Raw genomic sequence first — 27994 nt, 5'->3', positions numbered from 1 at the left:
CGGATCAATGGCTAGAAAATGTAACGGATGTATTATTTTGAAATAAAATAGTACTTAAGGTATGAAAGTAAAATGTTTTAAAGATGTTGTAAGGAATTGAAATAGACCCCAAACCTGAGGTATGAAATTGTAATTTACCCTTATTATAATCTTTGTATTTATTGTGTAATTGTATTATGTATTGCAAGTAGTTTTGAATAATAAAGTATAAGTATTTCGATTCTGTATTTCTGTTATTTTGTTGTTTCTAAATTGTTCTCCAATAGCTCTAACTTGGTGCGAGTATGGAGAGCATCAAGAACAGCCCTCCATATGCATATCTTCACTTTACCAGGAATTCTAGCATCCCAAAGTCTCTTCCACACTCGCCCCTACTCAAACTCAAGCGTCCTGATTCCACCCCCATTAACACTGTACCATGACGTGCTAAATGATAAGCACTCCGAGCAAAAAAGTTTTCCATTCCATTCAAAATACCATATGAGTCGATCTTTGGTATTACGGATGCTAAGAGGAATACTTTTAATTAATTCCATGTACAAATATTTTTAGAAATTATGATTAAAAACAATAGACAGGAAGAAAAGTAATAAACCTCTATTGCCATGTACACATTCACAACATTGTTCCAATTTTATCGGATGTCCTCAACAAATTCATAATATGATCAGTTAGTAAATGCATTGGTTTAAATTAATGACTTCTAAAATGATAGCTTCAAAAGAAAGTAAATGCTAGTATCGGTTTTCTTTGTGTATACTAACGGTTGTTATTCATTATGTCGATAAATGTGGATTTATAGCGGGTATCGTACCGATCTATAGTTGAAAATCTTTGAAGTGTGTGGAAAATAAATAACTGAAACAAAAAACTCTTTTGAGATAGCACTTAAGTAGTGAAAATGAATTGCATCACTGAATGTTTGTAGAAAACATATAGTTTATGTCCAAACCGTGTAAATTTGCATCAAGTTTCAAAAAGAATGAATGAATATCTCCTCTGAGCAGTCACATCAAAATTCTTACTAACTACTCCATATTTTCTCTTAAAAATCCACATGAAAGAAAGAAAGAAAATAAAAATAGGAAGCAATACATGATTTCATAAATAAAAGTAGAAACTGATTTTTGGACCTTTCCATCTGTATTATAATTATAATTATAATTTTTAATATTTATTAGAAAAAAGACACATTTTAAGAAACTTTTCCTCAATCCCTCACTTTCACTATCTGTCTTCCTTTCTCTCTCTTCAAGATGGCCTTGAAACCCCACCCATAATTTATCTCTCTCTCTCTCTCTCTCTCTCTCTCTCTCTCTCCCTCTCTCTCTCTCTCTGTGCCAGGAAAATTGAGCCGTTTCTCTTTAAAGTCCTCTGAGATCTACTGCCTGTGTAGGACTCTAGATTAGGAGATAGAGATTGGCAGAGAAACTGAAACAAAACAATATAACTGGAAGGGAAACCTCACAGAGGAAGCTTGAGGTAAGCTGTAGCATTTCGAAAACCCTAAAAGCTGATGACCCAAAGGAACCAACTGTCTGTGGTTTTGACTTTGATTGATCAATTGATTGAACCCCTTTTGTATCTTCTTCCTCGGTTTTTGTGTAAATGGGCTTTTGGGTTTTTTCTGTCTTGGTGCCTGAGATCCATGGCAATGGATTCTGGTGTTCTTCTCATCGTACTGGGATTCTAGGGTTTTGGGATGTCTTTCAACCGTTGAGTTATTGTTGTTTTGGAGCTTTTATGTGCATGTTGATTCTGTTTATGTTTGGTTTTGTTTTGTAACGTTGGGGAAGGATCTGACATGGGTTTGGAGATGGGTTTTTGCATTTCTGCTTCAGTATGTTGTTTGGAGTTTGTTTGCTATTGGATTCTTGTAGTGGTTGATTCGTACTGGTTTGGTATTGCTGTGCTAACAAAATTGCTTCTGTGTGAGAATAAATTTATTTTTTCTACTTCACGTTCTTAGTTTTTTTTTTATATCTAAAACTGTGAAAATAAGCTGTTTTTAAATGTTTACCGAACATCTTTTTGAGCTCAGTTCTTTTTGATAACCACTTTTATAAGCACAACCAAACCAGTATTCAATTGTTCTGTTCTAGTATTTCGATTGACCAAATTTTTGAAAGATAAAAATGTTATGGAGGTGGAATTGTTTATGGTTAATGTGCTTACTCATGATGTTAAAATTTGAATTAGTCATAAAAATAGGTTGTGATATTACATTGATTTGGATACTAGCCCTTTTCTTCGGTGCATCAAACTAATGTGATTTTGTGGATCAGGATTGACGCCAAGGGCAGAGTACAGAATGATTGGAGCGGTTGAAGTTCGTTCCATGGCTGGAGTTGTGACTGTTGTTAGTTGTGCTCTGTAATTCTAGTAGTTGGATCAAAGTTTCGCGAGGATTGGATGGACACTCTGCTTATTCTCAGTAGATTGAATGGGCTAAAGTTTACAATGCAGTAGCCATTTAGAAAAGTTAGGTTTGATCTGCGCAAGTGTATTGGAATAGCCTGCGCAACTCACCATCGTCATTGGTTGCACTTTCTTTACCTAGTTATGTCCTCCAAAGACAGTAAATTGGGTTCATGTATTGTGGCATAATCAGTTGGTGCTAGTTCTTTTTTCACTCCTGCAGTTAAAGTGCTTCTATCTTTCTTTTCCTTTTCAAGCAGTGGTTACCTCAGCTCGTGAGTCTAGTTTTGCATAGTAGTTCAGGAAGGCCATTTGTAATTCATTGCACTGGAAATTTGGTTTCTCCTAGAGTCCATAGCTATGGAATCCACCAATCCTAATGCTAACATTATGCCGGGTGTTCTACAGCGGTTGCTTCCTGTTGTTGGACCTGTGCTTCTGATTTCAGTTGGATATATTGACCCTGGAAAGTGGGCAGCAACTGCTGAAGCAGGTGCCCGTTTTGGCTCTGACCTCGCAGCATTGATGCTTATTTTCAATTTTGCAGCTATTTTATGTCACTATTTGTCAGCTCGGATTGGTGTAGTCACCGGAAGAGATCTTGCACAGGTATCATTTTTCTCATTTAAGGGGTTTTTAATGCATTATTCTTCTTAGAAATGGTAGTGGTGGAGACGCTACTACTTATGCATATACTCTGTTTGCGGTCATGCTTTCGAGCTGCGTCCTAACCAGGATAACTTTTCTGGTTGCATATTCTTATTTGATTGGCTGCAGTTGGTTTGTTTGATCTCTCTGCCTCTCTCTCTTCCGTACAAACAATCATGTGCACATAGCCTCTATGTTAGCCGCCAAGTTTTAACATTTTCTTTTTGTTTCTTGAATTTTGTTAATGTCAAAAGATATGCAGTGAGGAGTATGACAAGGGCACATGCATATCCTTAGGAATTCAAACAGAGGTTTCTGCAATTCTGTCAGACCTAACCATGGTAATTTCTCTATACTCAGAAACTTACTCCACCCCAATTTGTCCAAACTGTGCTGTAGCTGTTGCATTTTGTTATGATCTGTATTATTGTTGAATTTAAATTTGTTATTCTTGTAACATATGATTGCACTAATTTTACTAGATCCTCGGCATCGCACATGGGCTTAATCTTCTGTTTGGTTGGGACTTGTTCACTTGTGTCTTTTTGACTGCTGTTAATGCCATTTTATACCCTCTTCTTTCCTCCTTCCTGGTAAGTTCTGTTACTTGCACTTATTTCTCTGTAGTCTCGCATTTGCAATATTGTTTAAAATAATTATTGAGTATCCATATACCAGGAAACTTGCAAGGCGAAGGTCCTATGCATATATGTTGCAGGATTCATACTCCTTTCCTTTGTTCTTGGAGTAATTATCAGTCAACCAGAAATGCCCCGTTCCATGAATGGGATGCTAACAAAGCTGAGTGGGGAGAGTGCATTTGCACTGATGAGTCTTCTTGGTGCAAGCATAATGCCTCACAGTCTTTATTTTCATTCTTCTATAGTGCAGGTATCTGTGCTTCTCACGCTTCCCTGTTTTCAGTCTCCGCATTTACGTTGCACATCCATGCATATGTTGCTGAATATGAGCTTATGCATGCATCTGTATCTTTGTTAAATATACATATGCACACACATTGATTCTCTTGTTGTATATCTGTCTATCTGTCTATCTGTCTGTCTGTGCATCTTTGGCTTATTTAGATATACATTTAATGCATGGATATGCAGTGCCCATCTTTTTCTTGTTTTGGAGATTAATTGCTTTTTAGGACATGTTGCTGAGTCATCTATTCCTTTCGTTTGAAATAACTTCTTCATGAACTAATGCAATTAAGAGGGTCAAATGGTTCCATTTTTTATTGTCATTGCAGTTTGTTAGAGACCGCCAAGTTACACATGCCCATACTTCTTTCCTAAATAGAAAAGAAAAAGTTCCAGTAACAAGAGATTGATATTCTCTTTCTGGACTAGGGAGGCCAAAAGTAATCAATTTTAACATGTGCATCAACTAATAAACTTGCATCACTAAGTTCTTTCTCCTCCTGTATCTGGACTGTTAACTACTTGAAAATTGTTCATATGATAGTTGATTTGCAGTGACGGTCTCTGAAACTCCAATTTTCTATTTTTTCAGCAATATCAGCAGCAAGCAACTGTTCCCAAGGGTGCTTTGTGTCATAACCATTTAGTTGCCATAGTATGCATCTTCAGTGGTGTTTATATGGTGAATTATGTCCTTATGACCTCAGCGGAAAATTTATTCTACAGTCCAGAGGCAAGTTCTGGCCTTGTTGTACTTGCGTTTCAGGATGCAATGTCGCTAATGGAACAGGTTGCACTTTCTTCCCCTGGGCCAATTTAATCTTGCACTATCATGCAGCATACTGAGCCAATTTAATATTTTTCTGAAATTATGTAGGTCTTTTGGGGTCCAATAGTACCGGCTTCCTTCTTACTGGTTCTCATTCTGTCAAATCAAATCACAACATTAAGCTGGAGTCTGGGTGGAGATGTAGTCCTGAATGAATTTTTGCAAGTGGACCTTCCTGGTTGGCTTCATTGCGCTACTATCAGAATTATTGCCATTGTTCCAGCCCTTTATTTTGTTTGGAGTTCAGGAGCCGAAGGAATGTATCAACTGCTTATATTCACACAAGTTTTGGCAGCTCTGCTACTACCATCTTCCGTGATCCCTATTTTTCGAATTGCTGCTTCAAGACCAATAATGGGTGCCCATAAAATTTCACAATTTGTTGAATTCTTATCCCTGATTACTCTTATTGGGATGCTTGGATTGAAAATTATATTTGTAGTAGAAATGATTTTTGGGAATAGTGAATGGGGTGGTAATTTGAGGTCGCATGGCGGGAGTAGTATGTTACTATTCCTCACTGCTTGTGCATCATTTGGTTTGATGATTTGGCTAGCAGCTACCCCGTTAAAATCTGCAAGTGTCCGATTAGAGGCTCAGGTGTGGAACTGGGAACTGATGGAGGGTACACCAGATTCATTGACAAATGAAGAAGATATTAACAGAGCTGAACCTCAATATCATAGAGAGGCAAGTGTCCAGAGCCATGAACCATCACCATCACTTGGGTTGGATGCTGATTCAGAAGTTGATAATTTTGATCTGGATCTGCCTGATACTATCATGGAGGCTGATCAGGAACTTCTCCAAACAACTGTAGCAGAGAATAATAATTCTCATATTACCTTTCCTTGCTCCCCTAAAAGCCGCATGGAGGGATCCACATCTGCAGTGGAGTCATTTCCAGTCTCAACTGTTGTTAATGATGTTTCTGATGTCACATTGGAGGACACCAGTACACTGAAGTTCAAGTCAACAGAGTCAATTGAGAAGACTGTTGAAGCTGAAGCAGACTTACCAACTGAAAAAGATGATGATGAGGGAGATACCTGGGAGCCTGAAGAATCATCAAAAGGGGTTTCTGGGAGCACTGCGCCATTGGCCTCTGAGGGCTCGGGATCATTTAGGAGTCTAAGTGGAAAAGGTGATGATGGAGGAAGTAGTGCAGGAAGCCTTTCAAGATTAGCAGGGTTGGGGCGTGCTGCAAGACGTCAACTGGCTGCTGTGCTTGATGAATTTTGGGGACAACTGTATGATTTCCATGGAAATGTAATTCAAGACGCAAAGGCTAAAAAGCTGGACCTTCTGTTGGGATCAGATTCAAAGTCTGTGTCGTCCTCGCTGAAAGTTGATACCAGTCCAAAGGGAACTTCTGGATTCTTTCCATCCGCAGTAGGCAGAGGATCTGATTCTCTAATCAGCTCAAGTTTATATGAGTCTGCAAAGCAGCATAGGGTTCAAAGCAGTTTAGAGTCATATGCGGTCCAAAGGGGATCTTCCTCATTGTTGCCTAGCCACATGCAGTTGTTAGACACCTATGTGCAAAATTCAAGCCGCAGCATTATTGGCTCTGGTGAGAGGCGCTATTCAAGTGTACGCAGTATCCCAACTACTGAGAGTGGTGAGAGGCGCTATTCAAGTGTGCGCAGTATCCCAACTTCTGAGAGTGGTGAGAGGCGCTATTCAAGTGTGCGCAGTGTCCCAACTTCTGAGAGTGGTGAGAGGCGCTATTCAAGTGTGCGCAGTATCCCAACTTCTGAGAGTTGGGATTACCAGCCAGCCATAGTACATGATTATCAGATTGCATCATATCTCAATCAAATGGCAAATGACAAAAGTTCTGATAACTTGAATGGTCAAATGGAGCCATCAGTCCTACAGTCCGGTTCTTCGTTGGGTGCTGGAAACTACAGAGATTCACTTGCATTTACCATGGGGCAGAAGTTGCAAAATGGGTTAGGATCTGGTCAGGCCTCCAGTTTTCAGAACTTTACAGTATCTAGAAATAGTCCAATGCAATCTGAAAGACCGTATCATGATCCACGGTCTTCTGGAATTGCTGAGAATGTGGTAAGTCCAGCCAATGCAAAGAAATATCATAGTTTACCAGACATTCATCGGGAGCTTTACATGCCTGATAAAAATGCTAACTGGGAAAGTCCTCTTGGGTATGGATCATCTGCTGGGATGACCGGTTATGAATCATCCTTGTATTCAAATTCTGGGGTGCGAACAGGAGCTCCTTTGGCATTTGATGAACTCTCTCCAAAAGTCTACAATTCTCTGTCATCACAACAGAGTTCAACTTTTAACACACGGTCGCTCTGGTCTAGACAGCCTTTTGAGCAGTTTGGTGTGGCTGATAATAATCGTACTATTGGTAGTGGAATTGGTAATAGGGTAGGTTCCGTAAACCAAGAAACAACTTCAGTTGCAGATTCAGAGGCCAAGCTGCTTCAGTCTTTCAGGCATTGCATTGTGAAGCTTTTGAAATTGGAAGGGTCTGACTGGTTGTTTACGCAAAATGATGGGGTTGATGAGGATCTAATTGATCGTGTGGCTGCAAGGGAGAAATTTCTTTATGAAGCTGAAACTAGAGAGATAAACCGAACAGGTCAAATGGGCGAACCGCAGTACCATTCTTCAGATAGGAAGCCTGCTTCTGCAATGAAGAATAATGATTTGAGTCAGTTTATGTTTTCCTCGGTTCCTCATTGTGGGGAGGGGTGTATATGGAAGGCAGATTTAGTAGTAAGCTTTGGGGTTTGGTGCATCCACCGCATTCTTGATTTATCACTTATGGAAAGCCGGCCAGAGCTATGGGGGAAATATACCTACGTTCTCAACCGGCTTCAGGTAAACACTTACATTCCCTCTCTAATAAAATACATTTGTTTCTCAAATGCGGCTATAACAGAAATGAAATCAAACCACAACATGAATTGAAATCCTAGAATAAATTAAAATTCCGTAGCTAGTTAAGTAAAACCCTAAATAGACTGAATTGGTTCTGACACTCTCCTCAAGCCGAAGTGAAAACCTTGCCTTGAACACAACTTAGAAAACAACCCTTTGTTGCAAGCTACGTGGAATACAGTTTTTACTTTTCGGTGAATTTTGCAGGAGTTTGTCTCCTTGCTTTGCACTTGTGCTCTTTATACAAGTAGATTGACTTCAAATGTATATTTGGTTCCAAAGCTTCTAATTCAGTAATGTTACTGACTCTGTATCGTGTTAATGCTAGGGGATTATTGATTCGGCATTTTCAAGGCCTCGTTCTCTGATGTCACCATGCTTCTGCCTTCAAGTTCCCGCTGCACACCAGCTGAAATCAAGTTTATCATTTTCAAATGGAATACCTCCTGCTGCTAAACCAGCCAGGGGAAAATCCACAACTGCAGTAACGCTTCTAGACATAATCAAGGATGTGGAGATTGCAATCTCTTGTCGAAAGGGCCGGACAGGGACAGCAGCCGGTGATGTAGCTTTCCCAAAGGGAAAAGAAAATCTGGCATCTGTCCTCAAACGCTACAAGCGTAGATTATCCAACAAAGCAGCTGGCACTCATGAGGGTCCTGGTTCGCGCAAGTCTCTGACATCTGCTCCTTATGGGTAATAGCTTTCAGTTTCATACACAGACACAGTATGTCTCAACCGGGTTATGGAGCTGTTTGATTTTGGAAAACGGCTCATCTTCTGGATCAAAACGCTCAGTTAAGACCGTTTCTCTCTCTCTGTATCAAAGTCGTCGCTGCAATTTGTATTTCCTTGTATTTTAACATATACATAGGTAAGAATTGCTGGATCTGTAATTGCAGCATCATCAAAGAAAATGGGTGGAAGGTTGAAAATTGGTTTTTGCAAATTTTTAGATGCTTTGCTTGCTTGCTTCTGTTACTTGTTCTAACAAGATTGAAATTTGCAAAACCCCGGAACCCCCGGGCTTTTCAATCATCTCTCTTCCATTGCAGGAAGTTATGGCTGGGATGTGATCCAAGATGTTTGACATGAATGCAAATACTAATGTGCCAGTTAACAATACTGACAAAAAAATACCTTTGATTTTGAGTATCTAGACCATTTTGGTCACCTGTCTCCATAATTTTGTGCACTGAGTTAAGTTGTGCACCAGGGACTGGTACCTTGGTTAATAGCATTTCACGATCTGCATGCGAGGTTCGTGTTTGTATTCCTCTCGCGTGGGGTTTGTGCAAGTCGGGGAAGAATAATCACTCATTTACACTTCTTTCTTTATTTTTAACTAATCATATTGAATAAGGGAAATGTTATTAGTATTCTAAAAATCTCATTTTACGCTCATCAAAAGTATATATATATATTTTCTAATTATAAAAAGTTTGGAGTGCCAAATGAGATTTTTGGAGTGCTAAAAACAATTCACTTAAATAAAATCAAGTAAAATAGCGTGCAAAATTAAATAGCTTGAAAGTGGTGACTATTTTTCACCACCAAAAGCTAACTTGAAAGTCCTTAATTTTAACAATTTTTTCAATAAAACGATAATACTACTTTAATTTACATTACAAAAGAGAAATGATTTGAATTCGAAACAAAATGGGTTAAAGAAAGACTTAGACTACCAGACCAATTAACCGCTTGCTAACACTCATCTTTTTAATGATTGCACTTTTGAGGGAATACAAGAAAAATAGTAAATTAGTCTCCATTCCTTTTCAAAGATACGAAAGAGCAATCAATCAATATTATATAATAATATCGCAGGTGGAGCAAGTAAGACTTTAGTTTTATTTTAGTCGGTGCTTTTTTTAAGATTATAAGATACATAATGGCATAACCCTAACAGCGAGTGGAGTGTGTATTTTCTTAGTTTGCTCCCTCTCACGTTACCCCATATCCACGGTCAGGTTTCTGAGACGTGGAGAGCTGACAGGCCCCCTCCTAAGCTCAACCGAGTGACTTGGTTGGACATGAATACGATACACACATCTTCTATCTTTCATCATTCATCATCATCATCATCATCATCATCATCATCATCAATTCCTTCTGTCTCAGTCTCTTGTGCTCTAGTTCCAGACTTCCAGAGATTAAACCCCAAGAGGTAAGTCCTCTACATGTGCCATGATTTTAGAGCATGTTTACTTGTCGAAAATACGAAAAAGCAATCGTTTTGAATTGAGTTTTTTGCGTGCGCTTATTAAAATGAGTATGAGAATTGTTTCACTTCTTTAATTTTTTCATGTGTATACGAACTTCTAGGGAATCAGAAATGTGTGAGTTTCCGTTGAAGTCTGCAATCAAATATTTACAAAGCAAGAATTTAATCAACTAATGGGTAAATTCATCTTATTCTGTCTTTTCTTGTTTCTTATATTCCTAAGTTCTCTGACTAGATAACCATTTTCTTAGTTTTTTTTTATTAGCAACTCTGTCTATGAGATTTGAACCGAGGACCAAAATTTGCTCTGCTCTGATACAGCAGAGACTGAATGTCAATAAACAAAATATTCATCGGCGTAGCAGTTTTAACTAATCGTTCAGAACTTAGAAACGAGTACTGAACATGTATTTGTAGTTGATGAATCCATGTTTCACTTAACTTTTGACTCTAAGGGCATGGTTTGTGATATGCAGAGACTTGTTAGCTTCAAAACAAAATGGGATTTGTAGTTGTGGTTTCTGCGCCGGTTATATTGTTAATATTGGTTTTAGCCCTTGCTTTTTTCCTCCTTGGAAGGGCATCTGGCCGAAGGGAATCACCTACTGCTCCACAATTTTTTGGGCCTCCGGTCCCTCCAACCCAAGAGAAGTCCGCCGAGGTCTAGAAGTAAAACACTCACTTCTGTTATGATGTAAGGAGTCATTTCACTTTTTGAACGAGTCACACTTTGATATGTGTATAAATTTTTGTTTTTTGGTATTTATAACGAGTGTACATATTTATATGTGTACATCTATATATGAGTGTACAATTTGATATGTGCCTCCTGTTTAGATTAGACCAGCTCTCATAGATGATGCTGATGGATTTCTTCGGAATCTTTTTGTGTATGCTGCTGTTTTGTAGTTTGCCTTTTGAATATAAAAATGAGTTACTCCTTACAGTTAAGTAGCTAAAGCGGTGTCGTTGTAACAGTTTCAAAGTAAATTGTATGCTTCATCGTATAAAATGTGTGCCCATTGTCACCAAGACATCTATGTATGATCATAGGACTTTAATTCCATATTGTACAAATGCTTCTTAATTCTTTGTGTTTCTCTTGTTACATGTTCTAGTAAGATGGAAAGTGAATAATCCAAAGGTATATCATATGGTGTTGCTTCATCACATGTAAGGTTTGTACATGCATATGCATTTCACTTTTTTTTTATTTTTTATTTTTTATGCATTATGACTAGTGAGTCAACTAGTTAGTTTTGCTTGCTATTTCATGTGAGCAGGTAAGCAATTTAAGACAGCCCACATGGGCTAATTAACTAACACCTTTTATCTGAGTGAGCTTTTCACCCTTGATTTGTTAAGATTGCATTTAATTTTGACAAGTTTCCTTTTGTACTCTTGGCTACAACAATCAAAGCTTTGCGTTAAAAGGTTCCTAGGTTTCCATTACTCCTTGGTTAGATAGATTGGATTTGTAGAGAGTGCATTTATGCTTTTTCCATGCATTAAACCTGCTAACTCACCCTCATCATTTCAGAAAAAGGTTTGCATTTTTCGTGGTCAAATATTATTGTTGTTATTGTTGTACAAGGTGCTATTTTATATGAGAAGATATAATTAATTCTTTTGTTTTAATTAGCTTTGGATTTATAATTAAAACATATTTAGTTTTACCTCTTCCCTTTGGAACAACTCTATTGTATTACCTGTTTGAATGTTATTTTGATCCAACCTTTTATCATAAGCTCAACTTATAATGTAGACTTTCTAATGTTTCTTTTTGCATAAAATTTCATGGCTCTATACTTTTGACACAAATGAACGCATTTTCTGGTAAATTATGTATCATGACTAGTAGTTGTTGAACAACTCATCTAATGGTCTCCAATAACTTGAATTTTGAATATGATACACCTATATTTCTCTTGTTATACACTACAAAGTTTCATATTTACACTACTACAAAAGGACCTAATAGTGTCACTTCTTGCGTCGCTTTAATATTATATAGTGGCGAAAAAGAGATTTGCGACACTCAGTGAAGATGACGTCGTATTTAGTGTCGCTTATAAGCGTCATAAAATTTCTATGTCGCTTTTAAACCGACGTAAAAATTTAGTGTCACTTATAATCGACATATATTTTAATATTTTTAAGCAATGGCGTCGCTTTAAATAAAATAGTGTCGCTTTTAAGCGACATAAACTATTAGTGTCGCTTCTAGGCGACACTAATTCTTGTTTTTAATATTTTAAATCTTGCGTCGGTTTTGAGCGACATATATTTTGAAAACCAGTGTCGGTTGTAAGCGACACATTGTTGCTCTTTATACCCTCTCCCCCGTGTTTTCTTTTTCTTCTCTTGCACTTTTCTTATTCGTTCTTCCAATTTTTACAAAGTCTCCCGTGTTCCTCTTTCAGCTATCTCCTTTGGTTTGCAAACTTCATTTGTTCCTCTGTTCTCTCTTTCAGCTTTCTCCTTTGGTTTTCAAAATTCATTTGTTCCTCTTCACAACAGTAAGTTTTTCTTGCTTATAATATTTTTATTTTCACAACAGTAAGTTTTTCTTGTTTAATTTTTAGTTACAATTTATTTTTGTAGGAAAGTTATTGGAGTTGGTTGAGTACATAAAGAATTGTTGACGTCGAAATTCTTCAACAAATCAGGTTTGTATCCCTAACTTCTTTAATTTTTAAATTGTATAATACACAAGTTTATTTATTTAAAAATTATAATTTAAGCACTTAGATAAAATTCTACTATTTTTGTTAAATTAATAAAAATTTAGTCGAATTAATTAATTTTGTCACTCTAATTGTTATTTTAATTTGTTGTTATTTTGATAATTTTTTGTTGTTATTTACTAGAATGAATTAGATGAACATAATTTGAATTGTTATGAGAAAATGGAATGAATAATATTTATAAGCATTTATGTTAAATTAACAATATTAAATATAACATAAACTTATAATATTGAGTAATATAAGAATATATTATGTTAATTTTTTTTTTTGCACTCTAAGTGTTATTTTAATTTGGTGTTATTTTGATAATATTTTGTTGTTATTTACTAGAATGGATTAGATGAACATAATTTGAATTGTTATGAGAAAATGGAATGAATAATATTTATAAGCATTTATGTTAAATTAACAATATTAAATATAACATAAACTTATAATATTGAGTAATATAAGAATACAATATGTTAATTTTTTTTTTTTTGCACTCTAATTGTTATTTTAATTTGTTGTTATTTTGATAATTTTTTGTTGTTATTTACTAGAATGGATTAGATGAACATAATTTGAATTGGTATGAGAAGATGGAATGAATAATATTTATAAGCATTTATGTTAAATTAACAATATTAAATATAACATAAACTTATAATATTGAGTAATATAAGAATATATTATGTTAATTTTTTTTTTTTTTTGCACTCTAATTGTTATTTTAATTTGTTGTTATTTTGATAATTTTTTGTTGTTATTTACTAGAATGGATTAGATGAACATAATTTGAATTGTTATGAGAAGATGGAATGAATAATATTTATATGCATTTATGTTAAATTAACAATATTAAATATAACATAAACTTATAATATTGAGTAATATTATAATATATTATGTTATTTTTTTTTTTTTTTGCACTCTAATAAGAATATAAGCTAAACTTATAATATTTAGGAATATAAAAATATAAGAATATAACCTTTCATAAGAATATAACCTAAACTTATAATATAAGAATATCCTTTCATATAAGAATATAACCTTTCATATAAGAATATAACCTAAACTTATAATATTTAGGAATATAAGAATATATTAATTAATTTTTTTTGCACTCTAATTGTTATTTGAATTTGTTGTTATTTTTGATAAGTTTGATAAGTTTTGGTTGTTATTTATTAGAATGGATTAGATGAGCATAATTTTGACAACTTTTTGTTGTTATTTTAATTTGCTTTTACTATAATAGGTGTTGAAAATTAAAAGATTGCAATCGTGATAGAGTTCGAGGGGTGAAAGATAGAAATTGAAAATTTTGATAGTTATGCCTACATGATAGGGATTGAAAGATTGTAGGCATCTTAGTGTCAACATAATATTTTACCTTCGTAAAGTGGTAAAATATGGACAAGAGTTGGTTGACAATACCCCGAAATTTTGAAGCGTATACAACTGGAATTAATTTGTTTTTGGATCAAGCAGTTGCAAATGGTGTTGATCCTGATAAGTTTAGATGTCCTTGCAAAAGATGTTGTAATCGATATTCTTTTGTTAGGAACACCATTGTTGAACATCTCATATTGTATGATATGGATAAAGATTATAAAAACGCTTGTTGGCGACATCATGGCGAGCAAAACATTGGAGAGCAAAATGTGGGAATTGGAGAAGAAGAAACAGGAGATGAGGTGATTGGCATGCATGATTTTCTTAATGATGTATTTGTCCAACCATTAACAGAAGAAGGTGTTGGGCCATCTACTGAACCCCCTATTGGGGAAGGGCGTCCAGAAGAGGTGCAGACTTTTTTTAAGTTGCTTGAAGAGGCAGATCAAGATTTGTGGCCAGGTTGTAAGGAGTTTAAGAAATTGGAAGCAGTTGTAAGATTGTATCAGATCAAGTGTTTAGCGGGAATGCCTGACGAGATCTTCACCACTTTACTGGAGTTAATTAAAAGAATGTTGCCTGAAGGGGATTGTTTGCCTGAATCCTGTTATAAAGCAAAAAAACTTATAAATGACTTGGGGCTGTCGTATGTGAAAATTGATGCATGTCCCAATGATTGCATGATCTATTGGAAAGATACTTCAGATTTGACCGTGTGCTCAGTTTGTGGTAAATCAAGATATAAAATTACCAATGCAGAGGATAGCTCGAGGAAAAAGGTCGCAGCTAAGGTTATGTGGTATTTTCCTTTAAAACCACGATTGCAACGCTTTTTTATGTCGAAGCATATGGCTGAACATATGAGATGGCATGCAACTGAATGTCCTAAGGATGAGTTTATGAGACATCCTTCAGATTCTCCCGCATGGAAGCATTTGGATAATTTATATCCGGATTTTGCGTCAGAAATTCGAAATGTCCGATTAGGGTTAGCCAGTGATGGATTTAATCCTTTTGGGAAAATGAGGAATGATCATAGCACATGGCCTGTGGTGCTTTCTGTTTATAATTTGCCACCTTGGATGTGCATGAAGCAACCAAATTTGTTATTGTCTTTGTGAATACCAGGACCGCGCAGTCCTGGTAAAGAGATTGATGTATACATGCGTCCATTGATTGACGAGCTGAATGAGTTGTGGGAGGTGGGCATTCCCACTTATGATGCGTTTTCCAACCAAAGTTTTACGATGAAGGCTGCCGTGTTATGGACCATAAGTGATTTTCCGGCTTATGGAATGTTGTCAGGATGGAGTACACATGGTTATAAAGCTTGTCCACATTGCATGCATGATAAAGAATCTATTTACTTGCCAGCGAGTCGCAAGATTTGTTATATGGGGCATCGACGATTTCTTGAAGATAATCATAGGTTTCGAAGGCAAACCATCACTTTTAATGGTCGTCGAGAGCATCGTACTGCACCAAGGCAGTGGACTGGTTTACAATGTCTCGAAGAACTTTCTACATTGAGATTTACTTTTGGAAAACCAAACAAGGATGCTTCAGTTGGGCAACGCAGAAGAAGAGCTTCGAGCAGTACAAGTAGTAACAGTCAGTGGAAGAAGAAATCGATTTTTTATGAACTACCTTATTGGAGGCATCTCTTGATTAGACACAATCTTGATGTTATGCATATCGAGAAGAATATATGTGACAGTGTGGTAGGAACATTGCTAGATATAGAAAAGTCTAAAGATGGATTGGCGGCACGTGCAGATCTTGAATTCTTGAACATAAGACATAGTCAACACCCACGTAGAGAAGGAAATAGAACATTTCGACCTCCAGCATTGTTCACATTGAAAAGAGAAGAAAAAACTGCGTTTTGTAAAGTATTGTCTACTATTCGGGTCCCAGATGGATATTCATCAAATCTGTCACGATGTGTGCACGTGAATGAACGAAAAATACATGGGTTGAAAAGTCATGATTGCCATGTTTTAATGCAGCAGTTACTCCCGCTTGCAATACGCCCAGTTTTGCCTAAAGCTGTTACTATGGTTTTATTAGAGTTGAGTGCAATTTTCAGACAGTTATGTAGTAAGAAGGAGTCTGAGGAAGGATTTAAGCAACTGAATTCAAGAATTGCCTTGACATTATGTCAACTTGAGAAAATATTCCCTCCTGCATTTTTTGATATAATGGTGCACCTCCCAGTTCACTTGGCAGATGAAGCAGCGCTTGCAGGCCCTGTTCAATATAGATGGATGTATCCAATTGAACGGTAATGAATAAATTTTTATAATTTTTTTACAATTGTAGTCATAACTTTAATTAATAATTATAATAATTTGTATTTCGTTTTATAATTGTAGGTATTTGCAAACACTGAAGCGCTATGTTCGTAATAAGGGTCGTCCTGAAGGTTCTATTGCTGAAGCATATTTGGTGGATGAGTGCTTGTCATTTTGTTCTATTTATCTTAGAGACGTTGAGTCTCGTCGTACCCGTAGAGGCCGAAATGAAGATGGGATTGGACGTGGAGTATCTGGTGGGTTATCAATTTTTGACTCGAAAGGATGTTATATGGGTTCAGGAGAAAATGTGGAGCTCAATCTAAATGTTCTTGATCAGTGCCATAGATACATTCTAAATAATTGTGATGAAGTTAGCCCATTTAGAAGGTAAGAATGTTTAATCATACGTCGAAATGTTTTATTGGTTTTCTTAACTTTGAAAAAATAATTATCTAAATTGGACATAATTGTGTAGGCAACATGAAGAATTCTTGAAAACTAAATATCGTCGAGAAAGGTTAACTATGCGACAAATTAAAGAGCTAAGCAAGAAAGAATTTCCAGAATGGTTCAAGCAACATGTGAGTTGATATAATAATCATATTATTTATTTATTGTTTTGCATTTTAATTATAACATGTTTATAGTTATTTTGTCAATATTTATCTTCATACTTATTACAGATGAATTCAAGATATGATGCTAATGACACATTGATATCTCAAGACTTGCATTGGCTAGCTAATTATCCTAGTAGGGTTGTGAGCAGATACAAAAGTCACATTGTTCATGGATTTAGATTTCGTATAAAATCTGTGGATGATAAGCATAAGAATCAAAACTGTGGTGTCTTTGTACCTGCAAATGTTCCTGGAGCAATTGGGCAAGTAAATTGTTATGGCAGAGTTGTAGATATGTTTGAGGTCAAATATTGTGGTCCTACTGAAGCAGGAGATAGGGGTCGAGCTGTGATGTTATTTAAGTGCGAATGGGTTAATAGTGAAAGTCCACGAGGAATGAAGACTGATCAATATGGATTTACTATGGTGAATTTCAATCAATTGGGATTTAAAGAGGATCCTTTCATACTAGCATCACAAGCATTACAGGCATTTTACGTGGAGGACACGATTGAAAAAGATTGGCACGTAGTTGTTCGAACTCAGCCAAGAGATTTATTTGACGTATTAGAGGATAGTGATGCTATTGATGATTATGACACGCCGAACTTGGATGATCGAATTCTTGATAATGAAAATTTTCATACAAGGGTTGGCGTGGAAGAGACTCCCTTTCTTGAATCATTAGCGTTGCCTACCGGGTTCGTTAATCATGCCAATACCGACGAAGAGCTAACAGATGATGACAGGGAATAAATATATTAATTATTTTTTGTATTAATTAGACTTTGTTTTATTTTGTATGCTATGATATCGTATTATAAAATTATATTTCTGTTTTTTTTTTTTTTTTCCTTGACATTCTGTCGCTTTTAACCGACGGCATTTTTCAGGTATGTCAGAATTGGCGTCGGTTTTAACCGACGCAACCCCAGCCTATTTCGACGCAATGTTAAGCTTAGGACATGTGTGTCAGACTTGGCGTCGGTTTTAACCGACGCAACCGTAGCCTATTTCGACGCAATGTTAAGCTTAGGACATGTGTGTTAGACTTGGCGTCGGTTTTAACCGACGCAACCCTAGCCTATTTCGACGCAATATGAGACTATTTCGACGCAAGATACTTGTTGTCAATCATATGCATTACCCCTAATAATAATAATTATATATAATTATTTTTTATTATTTGCAGTTTTATAGCCTAAATATTAATAATTATATATTAATTTAATTGTTTTACACCCCTAAAAACAATAATAATTATATATTAATTTAACTGTTTTACACCCCTATACGAATGCAATGAATGTTTTACACCCTAATAATAATAATTATATATAATTATTTTTTATTATTTGTAGTTTTATACTAATTATAATAATTATAAACTCTAAGTGTTAGCCAATCTATCGTTTTACGAATTCTCCAAAACTAATTTCAACGATCCAAACCGTCAAAATTGTTTGTATATGCTTGGAGATCACATCAGCAAAAAATCACAAAAAAAAAACATTCAGAGATCAAGTAACGGGACAAAGCTTTTCGACGGTTATAAACGAAAAATCACGATTTAACGGTTATTTTAACTCCGATTTAGATGATTTTTTATAACTACACTCCTTGACCCTATATGAATACAATGAATGAATTCGATCTTCAATTTAAAATATTTACACAAGTGGATACCACAAAATCTTACGTTATACTTAATGAAAGTATAAATAAACTCTAAGTGTTAGCCAATCTATCGTTTTACGAATTCTCCAAAACTAATTTCAACGATCCAAACCGTCAAAATTGTTTGTATATGCTTGGAGATCACATCAGCAAAAAATCACAAAAAAAAAACATTCAGAGATCAAGTAACGGGACAAAGCTTTTCGACGGTTATAAACGAAAAATCACGATTTAACGGTTATTTTAACTCCGATTTAGATGATTTTTTATAACTACACTCCTTGACCCTATATGAATACAATGAATGAATTCGATCTTCAATTTAAAATATTTACACAAGTGGATACCACAAAATCTTACGTTATACTTAATGAAAGTATAAATAAACTCTAAGTGTTAGCCAATCTATCGTTTTACGAATTCTCCAAAACTAATTTCAACGATCCAAACCGTCAAAATTGTTTGTATATGCTTGGAGATCACATCAGCAAAAAATCACAAAAAAAAAACATTCAGAGATCAAGTAACGGGACAAAGCTTTTCGACGGTTATAAACGAAAAATCACGATTTAACGGTTATTTTAACTCCGATTTAGATGATTTTTTATAACTACACTCCTTGACCCTATATGAATACAATGAATGAATTCGATCTTCAATTTAAAATATTTACACAAGTGGATACCACAAAATCTTACGTTATACTTAATGAAAGTATAAATAAACTCTAAGTGTTAGCCAATCTATCGTTTTACGAATTCTCCAAAACTAATTTCAACGATCCAAACCGTCAAAATTGTTTGTATATGCTTGGAGATCACATCAGCAAAAAATCACAAAAAAAAAACATTCAGAGATCAAGTAACGGGACAAAGCTTTTCGACGGTTATAAACGAAAAATCACGATTTAACGGTTATTTTAACTCCGATTTAGATGATTTTTTATAACTACACTCCTTGACCCTATATGAATACAATGAATGAATTCGATCTTCAATTTAAAATACAAAGAGTGACTCAACTCTTCTAAGCTTTCTAGGGTAATTAACTTTCCGATGTGGAGCAACTCTACATATCACCACACTTCCAACTTTGATTTGGGTTCAATGGTGTTTAATCCATTCTAGTCAATAACAACCAAATGTTATCAAATGTATCAAAATAACAACAAATTAAAATAACAATTAGAGTGCAAAAAAAATTAATTTAACATAATATATTCTTATATTCCTAAATATTATAAGTTTAGGTTATATTTAATATTGTTAATTTAACATAAATGCTTATAAATATTATTCATTCCATTTTCTCATAACAACTCAAATTATGTTCATCTAATCCATTCTAGTAAATAACAACAAAAAATTATCAAAATAACAACAAATTAAAATAACAATTACAGTGCAAAAAAAATTGATTCAACTTAATAAATTTATTTATTAAAATATTATATGACATAACATAACTAATTATTTTTAAATTTTGGGTAAATTGATTGGCATGTCTAATTATTTATTAAAATATTATATGACATAACATAACTTAATAAATTTATTTATTTGTTCCTTTTTTTTTGGGAAGTACAAATTTTATTTTTATGTTCGGCGGGAGGTTTCCCGGTATTTTTTGCTTGGAATGGGTTGAATTGATTGGCATGTCAACTTGGACTGGTTTTAATCGAGGCAAAATTATACATTTTCGAGACTAATTGAATGTCAGACGATTCTTATTTCGAAGCAAATGTTTTCATATTTCGACACAAACTTTCTCTTATTAAAAACCTGTCAGGCTAACATAGGTTAAAACCGACGCAATGTGACCTTATTTCGACGCAAAGGCATTTATGACTGAAACATGTCAGACTTTCAGTCAAAACTATGTCAGGCTATAATATAGGTCGAATCAGATATAGTGGCGGTTTTAAGCGACACAAACCTGTGCTTATTTCGACGCTATGCAAGCTAACGTCGGTTTTAAACGACGCAGTAGGCCCTTATTTCGACGCTATGCAAGATAACGTCGGTTTAAAGCGACGCAATAGGCTTGCACTGACAAGTATAGCAGGCTTTATGTCAGGTTACGTGTGGGGAGGTTTAGTCAGTGATTGTGTCGGTTTTAAGCGACGTAATGTATTCATATTTCGACGCTAAGTTGTTATCCATATTTAATTTCTGTCTCCCTTCACTTCCGTGTTCCACTTCTGTCTCTCCTCTCTATCACCCATTTCTGGCTTCCTCTTTCCCCCATTTCTAGCTTCCTCTTTCCCCCACTTCCTTCTCCTTCCATTAAGTTTTGCAATGGATAATTCCCGTGAAGATCAACGTTCTGAGGAACTTCATTTGGAAGAGGACGAGGGTGATGCTGGTTCTTTTTTGAATTGTTATGAGTGTCAGTTTTTTTTTTTTTTTGTTGTGTTTGAACGATTATTATTGCTAATCTGAAAATATACATTTGTTTCCTACTTTTTAATTGTGTGTTTGTATTAACAAGGTACATCTCAACGGAGGCGTGGACCCTCAATTCCTAAATGGACGAAACAGCTTTGTTCGTTTGATTCGTCCGGAAAATGCATTAGTGATAACGCTAGTGCTTTTTCAAAACATGTAGCAGCGGAGGTTAGGGACTATAGAAATCTTCCGTTGGAGAAAGATTGGCGTAAGGTTACGGAAGAAGATAAGGAAGCTTTTTGGAATAGAATAAAGGTATATATAGATCTTTTTATTTTTAGTTGAAAATAGAAGAATAGGTCAATGATTGTAATAATATTTGACTAGCGTGATTTTTTTTGTTTTTTGTTTTTATGTATGTAGGGAAGTATCTTTTTTGAAGATGCAGATATAGTAAAAATGCCTTTGATCCGTCATATGACGCTTAAGATTGCGGAGCATGCGCACAAAGAGTTTAGAAATAAGTTAAAAAAAAAGTATTATACTAAAAGAGCAGAACAGGTTCGCAGCGAGCCTCCTCCTGATGTGATTCCTACCCAGTGGAATGATTTGTTGGCATATTGGAATAGAGACAAAACAAAGGTAAACCCTACACGATTTATTTCGTTATAACTTTAAAGTTGCCTAATATAATCTTTTCTTTTTTCGTTCGTTTTTTTTCAGGAGGTTGCTGAAAAAAATAAGATTAATCGGGGATTGAAATCAATGAACCATACTACTGGTACAAAATCCTTTGCAAGAGTGCGGGAAGAATATGTATGGATTGTACATTTTCAAGAGATGATTAATTTTAAATAATTATATTTATTTTTAGTATGAGGTTTGCTTAATTTGTTTGTATGAAATTTTATTTTTGATAAAGCGGAAGAAGCATGGGAAAGAAGCAGATCCTGTAACCTTTTTTCGTGAATGTCATACACGAAAAGATAAATCATGGATTGATGAAACATCGGAGCGTACAGGGGTAATTGATTTTTTCGTGTTAGTATTTGATTTTATTAGTATTTATTATCTATAGCTTATTTTTCTGTTTTACGATTGAATTTTTGTTTTTAAAAATTGTAATGCAAGTCAACAATGGAGAGCAACCTGCAAACATTGATTGAGTCGGGCCAAGACGATAATGAAGATCTTAGGACCCAAGTTTATGTTGATACTATGGGTCCTGAGAGGTATAATAGAGTCAGAGGATACGGTCATGGTGTGACTCCTGATATGGTGTCTTATGCATCTTCTGCATCTTCTACATCAATTTCCTCTAGGAGATCATCTAAGAGTTCAATGGCGTTGCTAATGACTCAAAATAATGAGTTGAAAATGAGAGACGAAAATAATAATAAACGGATTTCGGACCTGGAGAACAAGCAAAATCAGTTGTTTGCATGGTTTTTTCAAAGATTTCAGCCACAACCACCATATAGCCCGGGAACCCAACAATCAGGCCACAGTCAACCTCCTCAACAGTCGGGCCAAAGTCAGCCTTCCCCTGCATATCCGTATGCTGGCAATAATCAGCAACCTCTATATCCTGTGTATCCGATGCCTGCGCAGCCCATGCCATACATGCAGCAGCCGCCCATGCCATACATGCAGCAGCCGCCCATGCCATACATGCAGCAGCCGCCTTATCAAGTGCCAGTATATCGACCTGAGATGGCTGCTCCTAGTGGATCTTTTCCTGAAGTTCCAGTTGGGGGGTTTTCTGGAATGCTTGCAGGTGTTGGATTTGATGTGGACTTGTCGAGGATTTTTGGATCAGATGGAGGATCTCAAGAAGGAGGATCTCAAGGAGGAGTATCTCAAGGAGAAGATTCTCAAGCAGAAGGATCTGGACGACGTTCAGGCGCAGATTCGGTTGGGTAGTTTAATTGGTTCTTTTTCTTGTCGGTTAAATACGACAGTATAATTGGTCTATCTTTTTGTTTTTTTATGTTATGTTTGTAATGTCGGATTTAATGTTTGTTACGACGGACGACTTTTTGGATTTTATGTGAAATGTGAAATGTACAGTTTGGCACTATTGTTTTTGTTATTTATTTTCATTAATGTTTATTTTGATCTTAAAATTTATAATTTTTTTTGGTTGGAATTAATTGAAATTGCATGCAGTTGTTCATCCACTTTTATTATTATTAACAAATATAGTGTCGGTTAAGACCGTTACTAGTTTTTATATTTTATTTATTTAATTGTTATCTAACGTCGGTTTAAGGAATATTTTATTTATTTCATTTTAATATAATGTCGCTTTAAAGCGACAGTATACTGCATACTTTATTATTAAATAGCTGATGCACGTGTAAGTATGCGTCGCTAGTTTTTATATTTTATTTATTTCATTGTTATCTAACGTCGGTTTAAGGAATATTTTATTTATTTCATTTTAATATAATGTCGCTTTAAAGCGACAGTATACTGCATACTTTATTATTAAATAGCTGATCCACGTGTAAGTATGCGTCGCTTTAAACCGACGTTAGGGTTAGTGTCGCTTTAAAGCGACACTGTGTAGTGGCGGATTAAGCTCAAAAAGCGACGCTGAAGCCCTTTTGCGACCCTAGCAATAGTGTCGCTATTGAAAAGCGACATTACATTATGTAATGTCGGATTTGTGCCAAATTTTCGACAGAAAGTTGATTTCTCGTCGGTTTGTCCTCCGCCGGTGATAGCATATATTGTAGTAGTGTTAATGGCCTGAGTTGCATGAATTTTGAACAACATGAGCTAGTGCATAAGTCTATGCTACCGGTTTTCTGTTCGTTCAACTCACTTATAATTTTGACATCAATTTGTATATTCAAGTTCATGACACTTTTGCTGAAATTTTGTTTGAAATTTTGACTTAAAAACGGTGAGTGTTTGTCCAAGTGGGAGAAATAATATATGATGGACTTCACAATCATCAATTATGCACGTATTTAATGGTCATGTTTTAGTCATAGAGATAAAATGTACATTATTATTTTATATTTGTATTTTATTTGTTATAAGAAAGCTAACCTTGCAGGAAATATGCAAAGACCACACATTATTTGAAGAATATTTTATTTTGAATGACTATTATTATTTATCAATAATGAATGATAAATACAATACGAATAGATTTATATTCAAGTAGTGTTAAGAGTATATTTTGCTCAAAACTGTTTTGCTTATTAATTTTTGGTTGTTGTTCAAGAAATTAAACTTGTGGTTTATATGTTATCAATGAATAGTATATTCTGCTCAAAAGTGTTTTCCTATTCAATCAACTATAAATAATTGTATAGTGAATTTGAGATTGACAAGATTATATATACTTTGACTACTCAAAAGTGTTGAAGCTATGTATGAATGCTCTTGTGTTTTAGCTATGCAAACCTAATATAACCAATTTCTCTCCAAAGATGATTATCGAATTATATGATTTTGTGGCAATATAAGACAACATTTAGTTAAAGTTGTTTTTATTCTTGTCAAATGTTAGATGAACTGACATAATGGTTTTGTATAGTTTTTCAGTCACAATAATCCCTTCTTTTATCTGGTAGTCATTAGAAAGTAGTTGATGTTAAGCTTACAAATTTTATGCTTGTAGAAACCATGACTAATGCTTTACCAGTGGGAGTATTTAAATGATGTATGTTTCATTTTGTAGGTGTTTATAAGATTATTTTACTCTTTTAATTAGTAAGAGCAATAGTTTGCCTATGTAGTTTTGTCTCTTTTAATTAGTGGAAGTAAGAAACTGCCTTTTGTGTTATTAGCTAATGGTTTAATAGTAAATTTTTGTTCATAAGTTTTAATAGAAGATCTTAATTATTTTAAACAGTATGTTGTATTTTACTTATACTCTTATTCTTATATGAGATTTTAATTTGACAAAAATTGTATTTTGTTACCAACGCCTTGATGTTTTTATGGGAGATCTCAATATGGTTTATTGAATCTGTGATCCTAACGTCTTGATGATTTTATGACTTTAGAATATATTACATATTGACCTTAAGTAGATTGTGTTAGATGCCAAATTACCGAAATGAATAAGGAGGCAATGATGGAAACCGAGGAGATACCTGTTAGAGTATGATAAGATTGTTACACTTGACATAAGATTGGAGGATGTGATGGTTAGTTAGTTAAGATTGTTGTGTATAAATAGCAGTGTATACTGCATTACTTAGTGATTAAGAAAGAAAGTTCATTTCTCTATCTTCTCTCTCTCTTTCTTTTTCTGATATCTCAATCTCTCTCTCTCTCTAGAAGTTGTTCTTCATAGTTTTTCAATTGATATTGGTTAACATGGTATCAATGGCCTCTAATGCTTATGTAGATTCTTCAATCTGGCTTCTTTCTTCCGTTATCTCTGGATCCAACTTGGTCTTTGGCTATCTTTGATCTCTTTGTTTCTTGATTCTTCAAGATTTCTTCGTCTTCTTGTACAATTCGAATTTCTAGGGTTTTTCAACTTGATCGTGAAGTGTGATTGATTCTTCTTCTCCTCTCTCTGCATTGTGTAGTTCAAGTGTTTGTGATAAGTTCTTAGTGAATTGCTTAGTTCTTTATTGCAACAATGGTGACTGCAGCACAACTTTAGATGTAACTGTTGCTGGAAAGCAATGGAATCATAGGATTTGTTGATGGATCTCATCCTTGTCCTACTAATGCTGCCTCTATTGAACCAATATAAATTCTTCTGACACCTCATCTATTGTTGACTGTGATACTTTATTGATATGGAAAATTCATGATAGGGTTGTTATGCAACTTATTACTGTGACCTTGTCTTTGGTTGCTATGTCTTGTGCGATTAGTAGTACTAGCTCTAAAGATCTTTGGATTCGATTAAAAGAACAATTTTCCACTGTGTCAAGGACAAGCATTTTCCAAATGAAGTCAAATTTGTAGAATATCCAAAAAGGATTTGATACTATCAGTCAATATCTCTATAAAATCAAAGAGGCTAGAGATTATTTGGCAGCTGCAGGGGTGTACTTTGTTGATGAAGATACTATGATTCTAGCATTGAATGGCCTACCTCCTGAATATAATACATTTTGATGTGTGGTTAGGGGTAGAGAGAGTGTTATTACTTTGAAAGAGTTTCGATCTCAGTTATTAGCTGAAGAGAGTATTGTGGATAACCTCACTACTGCACTATGGTTGCAAATTCCAGACCTCAAGTGTCATCTGCACCATCTTTTCAGTAGTCTAATGGAGCTCATGGACAATCTTCTTATGTTAATGGCAACTATAAACCTTTCAATAGGAACAAGGGCAGGGGCAAGTTTCATCAAGGCCAACGAACATTTAATCCGAGACCATAATTTTATACACAAACTCATGTGTTGCCCACACCAACTCCAGGTGTTCTTGGTTAATTTTCCACTTCCTAGTATACCTCTCAATCTGCTCCTCTTGTTCATACTTGTCAATTGTGCAACAGTGAAGGTCACACTACCCTATTCTGTGGATTTAAGCCTCCTGAGAAATCCAAGTGCCACATTTGTGGTAAAACAAATCACTTCATATGGTACTACTTCTATAATGATAAAGGTCCAAACTTTCTTGGTGCTGGTTCTTATCTCAATGTTCCTAAGATGTATTCTTCATCATTTGGACACTCTCTAGCTTAGTATCATCACTTTCAACAATCCCCAATGCAAGCTATGCATACTGTCATGCAACCATCTCAGACATCCATATCTCAGCGTCTACCTCAAGTATGGCTTACTGATTTTGGAGCAACTAATCACATGACTGCAGATTTATCCAACTTATCTCTGGCCACACCTTATCCAACAAATGAAACAGTTCAAACTGCAAATGGTGAAGGTTTGTCAATATCATGTGTTGGTAACTCTGTTATTCATACACGAGTAAAGCCAATAAACTTGAATTCAATTCTATATGTTCCAAAGTTAACTCAAAATTTGTTGTCCGTTCATCGGATTTGTTTGGATAACAACTGTTGGTTAATTTTTCATGCCTTTTGCTTTTGGATTCAGGACAAAGCCACAAGGAGGATCCTTTAAAAAGAATTGTGCAGTAATGGACTCTATCCAATTCCTTTAGCATTTTCTCATTCTGTTCTCACAACCAACAAACATCAACCTCGAGCATATCTTGGTCAGCTAGTTTTCTCTTCTACTTGGAATCATAGACTAGGTCATCTTATAAATAATATTGTTGCATTGATGTTACAAAAAGCACATGTCCAAAGTAAACCAGTTTCTTCATCTGTCATGTGTCATAATTGTCTTTAAGGCAAATTTTGTAACTTCCCTTTCCCCACAGTGTTCATAAGTCTATAAAACCATTTCATACCATACATAGTGACCTTTGGGGTCTTTCTCCTTGTATTTCAGTAGATGGATACATGTACTATGTGGTATTTGTTGATGAATGGATAAGGCATTGTTGGTTTTTTCCATTAATCAATAAAAGTGACTTGTATTCTGTATTTGTTATCTTCTAAAAATATGTTCAAACTCAATTTTCAACGTCCATTCAGATTCTCCAAGTGAATTGGGGGGGGGGGGGGAGAGAGTATGGTAGCAAATAGTTTCAGTTTTTTCTTGCAGATAAGGGTATAATTCATCACAAGTCATGTCTATACACACCTAACCAAAATGGATTGGCTGAGAGAAAACATAGACATCTTATAGAGACTACCATCACCTTATTACAACATGCCAAACTACCATCTTCTGTCTGGACCTATGTTGTTCAAACTGCATCCTATTTGATTAACATAATGACTACATCAATTTTACATGATAAATCTCCTTTTGAAGTTTTGTTTGGAGATATTCCAGCCATTTCTCATCTAAGAATATTTGGTTGTGCTTGTTACCCCTTTTTAAAACCTTATCTTACCAAC

The 27994-nt window shown here is 35.1% G+C and overlaps 3 protein-coding genes, 2 long non-coding RNA genes and 1 pseudogene across 7 annotated transcripts; all 6 read left to right on the top strand.

The window, feature by feature from the left end:
- The first annotated feature begins 1226 nt into the window (after positions 1–1226).
- LOC137722357 (ethylene-insensitive protein 2.1) lies at positions 1227–8672 on the top strand. Its single transcript, XM_068461341.2, has 8 exons — positions 1227–1482; positions 2286–3027; positions 3321–3407; positions 3549–3659; positions 3745–3957; positions 4585–4782; positions 4870–7677; positions 8066–8672. The coding sequence occupies exons 2-8, from the start codon at positions 2779–2781 to the stop codon at positions 8435–8437; spliced, it is 4038 nt and encodes a 1345-aa protein (XP_068317442.1). The 5' UTR covers positions 1227–1482; positions 2286–2778; the 3' UTR covers positions 8438–8672.
- A 940-nt stretch (positions 8673–9612) lies between these two features.
- On the top strand, positions 9613–11048 carry LOC148697489 (uncharacterized). 3 transcript variants are annotated; one of them, XR_015961592.1, is made up of 3 exons: positions 9624–9904; positions 10063–10138; positions 10438–10905. It is a non-coding gene; the product is annotated as an uncharacterized LOC148697489 (long non-coding RNA). The 3 variants fall into 3 exon arrangements; XR_015961591.1 differs by having other exon boundaries at positions 9613–9904; positions 10063–11048; XR_015961593.1 differs by lacking the exon at positions 10063–10138 and having other exon boundaries at positions 9613–9904.
- Positions 11049–12260: 1212 nt separating this feature from the next.
- Positions 12261–14193, top strand: LOC148697488 (uncharacterized). Its single transcript, XR_015961589.1, has 3 exons — positions 12261–12480; positions 12566–12630; positions 13955–14193. It is a non-coding gene; the product is annotated as an uncharacterized LOC148697488 (long non-coding RNA).
- Positions 14194–15212: 1019 nt separating this feature from the next.
- LOC137721984 (uncharacterized) lies at positions 15213–18040 on the top strand. Its single transcript, XM_068460997.2, has 4 exons — positions 15213–16375; positions 16467–16775; positions 16864–16969; positions 17072–18040. Exons 1-4 carry the CDS (start codon positions 15255–15257, stop codon positions 17762–17764), a joined length of 2229 nt encoding a protein of 742 aa, XP_068317098.2. The 5' UTR covers positions 15213–15254; the 3' UTR covers positions 17765–18040.
- A 2942-nt stretch (positions 18041–20982) lies between these two features.
- On the top strand, positions 20983–23152 carry LOC137721854 (uncharacterized). The gene is made up of 6 exons (XM_068460879.2): positions 20983–21073; positions 21176–21387; positions 21496–21714; positions 21796–21888; positions 21995–22096; positions 22204–23152. The coding sequence occupies exons 1-6, from the start codon at positions 20983–20985 to the stop codon at positions 22993–22995; spliced, it is 1509 nt and encodes a 502-aa protein (XP_068316980.2). The 3' UTR covers positions 22996–23152.
- Positions 23153–26270: 3118 nt separating this feature from the next.
- On the top strand, positions 26271–27453 carry LOC148697487 (uncharacterized; annotated as a pseudogene).
- The last annotated feature ends 541 nt before the right edge of the window (positions 27454–27994 follow it).

This window comes from Pyrus communis, chromosome 4 (genome assembly GCF_041283825.1).
Source record: "Pyrus communis isolate YQ-2024b chromosome 4, ASM4128382v1, whole genome shotgun sequence".
NCBI classification, from domain to species: domain Eukaryota; kingdom Viridiplantae; phylum Streptophyta; class Magnoliopsida; order Rosales; family Rosaceae; genus Pyrus; species Pyrus communis.
The sequence above is the reverse complement of the archived record's forward strand: the minus strand, read 5'-3'. Positions and strand labels throughout refer to the sequence as shown.

Bases quoted from the DNA above. Each gene is read 5' to 3' on its own strand.
- LOC137722357 (XM_068461341.2), top strand. From the start codon at position 2,779: ATGGAATCCACCAATCCTAATGCTAACATTATGCCGGGTGTTCTACAG. The intron at 3,408-3,548 runs GTAATTTCTCTA...TAATTTTACTAG, and splicing joins TTCTGTCAGACCTAACCATG to ATCCTCGGCATCGCACATGG. The intron at 3,660-3,744 runs GTAAGTTCTGTT...TCCATATACCAG, and splicing joins CTCTTCTTTCCTCCTTCCTG to GAAACTTGCAAGGCGAAGGT.
- LOC137721854 (XM_068460879.2), top strand. From the start codon at position 20,983: ATGGATAATTCCCGTGAAGATCAACGTTCTGAGGAACTTCATTTGGAA. The intron at 21,388-21,495 runs GTATATATAGAT...TTATGTATGTAG, and splicing joins CTTTTTGGAATAGAATAAAG to GGAAGTATCTTTTTTGAAGA. The intron at 21,715-21,795 runs GTAAACCCTACA...GTTTTTTTTCAG, and splicing joins GGAATAGAGACAAAACAAAG to GAGGTTGCTGAAAAAAATAA.
- LOC137721984 (XM_068460997.2), top strand. From the start codon at position 15,255: ATGCGTCCATTGATTGACGAGCTGAATGAGTTGTGGGAGGTGGGCATT. The intron at 16,376-16,466 runs GTAATGAATAAA...TTATAATTGTAG, and splicing joins TGGATGTATCCAATTGAACG to GTATTTGCAAACACTGAAGC. The intron at 16,970-17,071 runs GTGAGTTGATAT...TACTTATTACAG, and splicing joins CAGAATGGTTCAAGCAACAT to ATGAATTCAAGATATGATGC.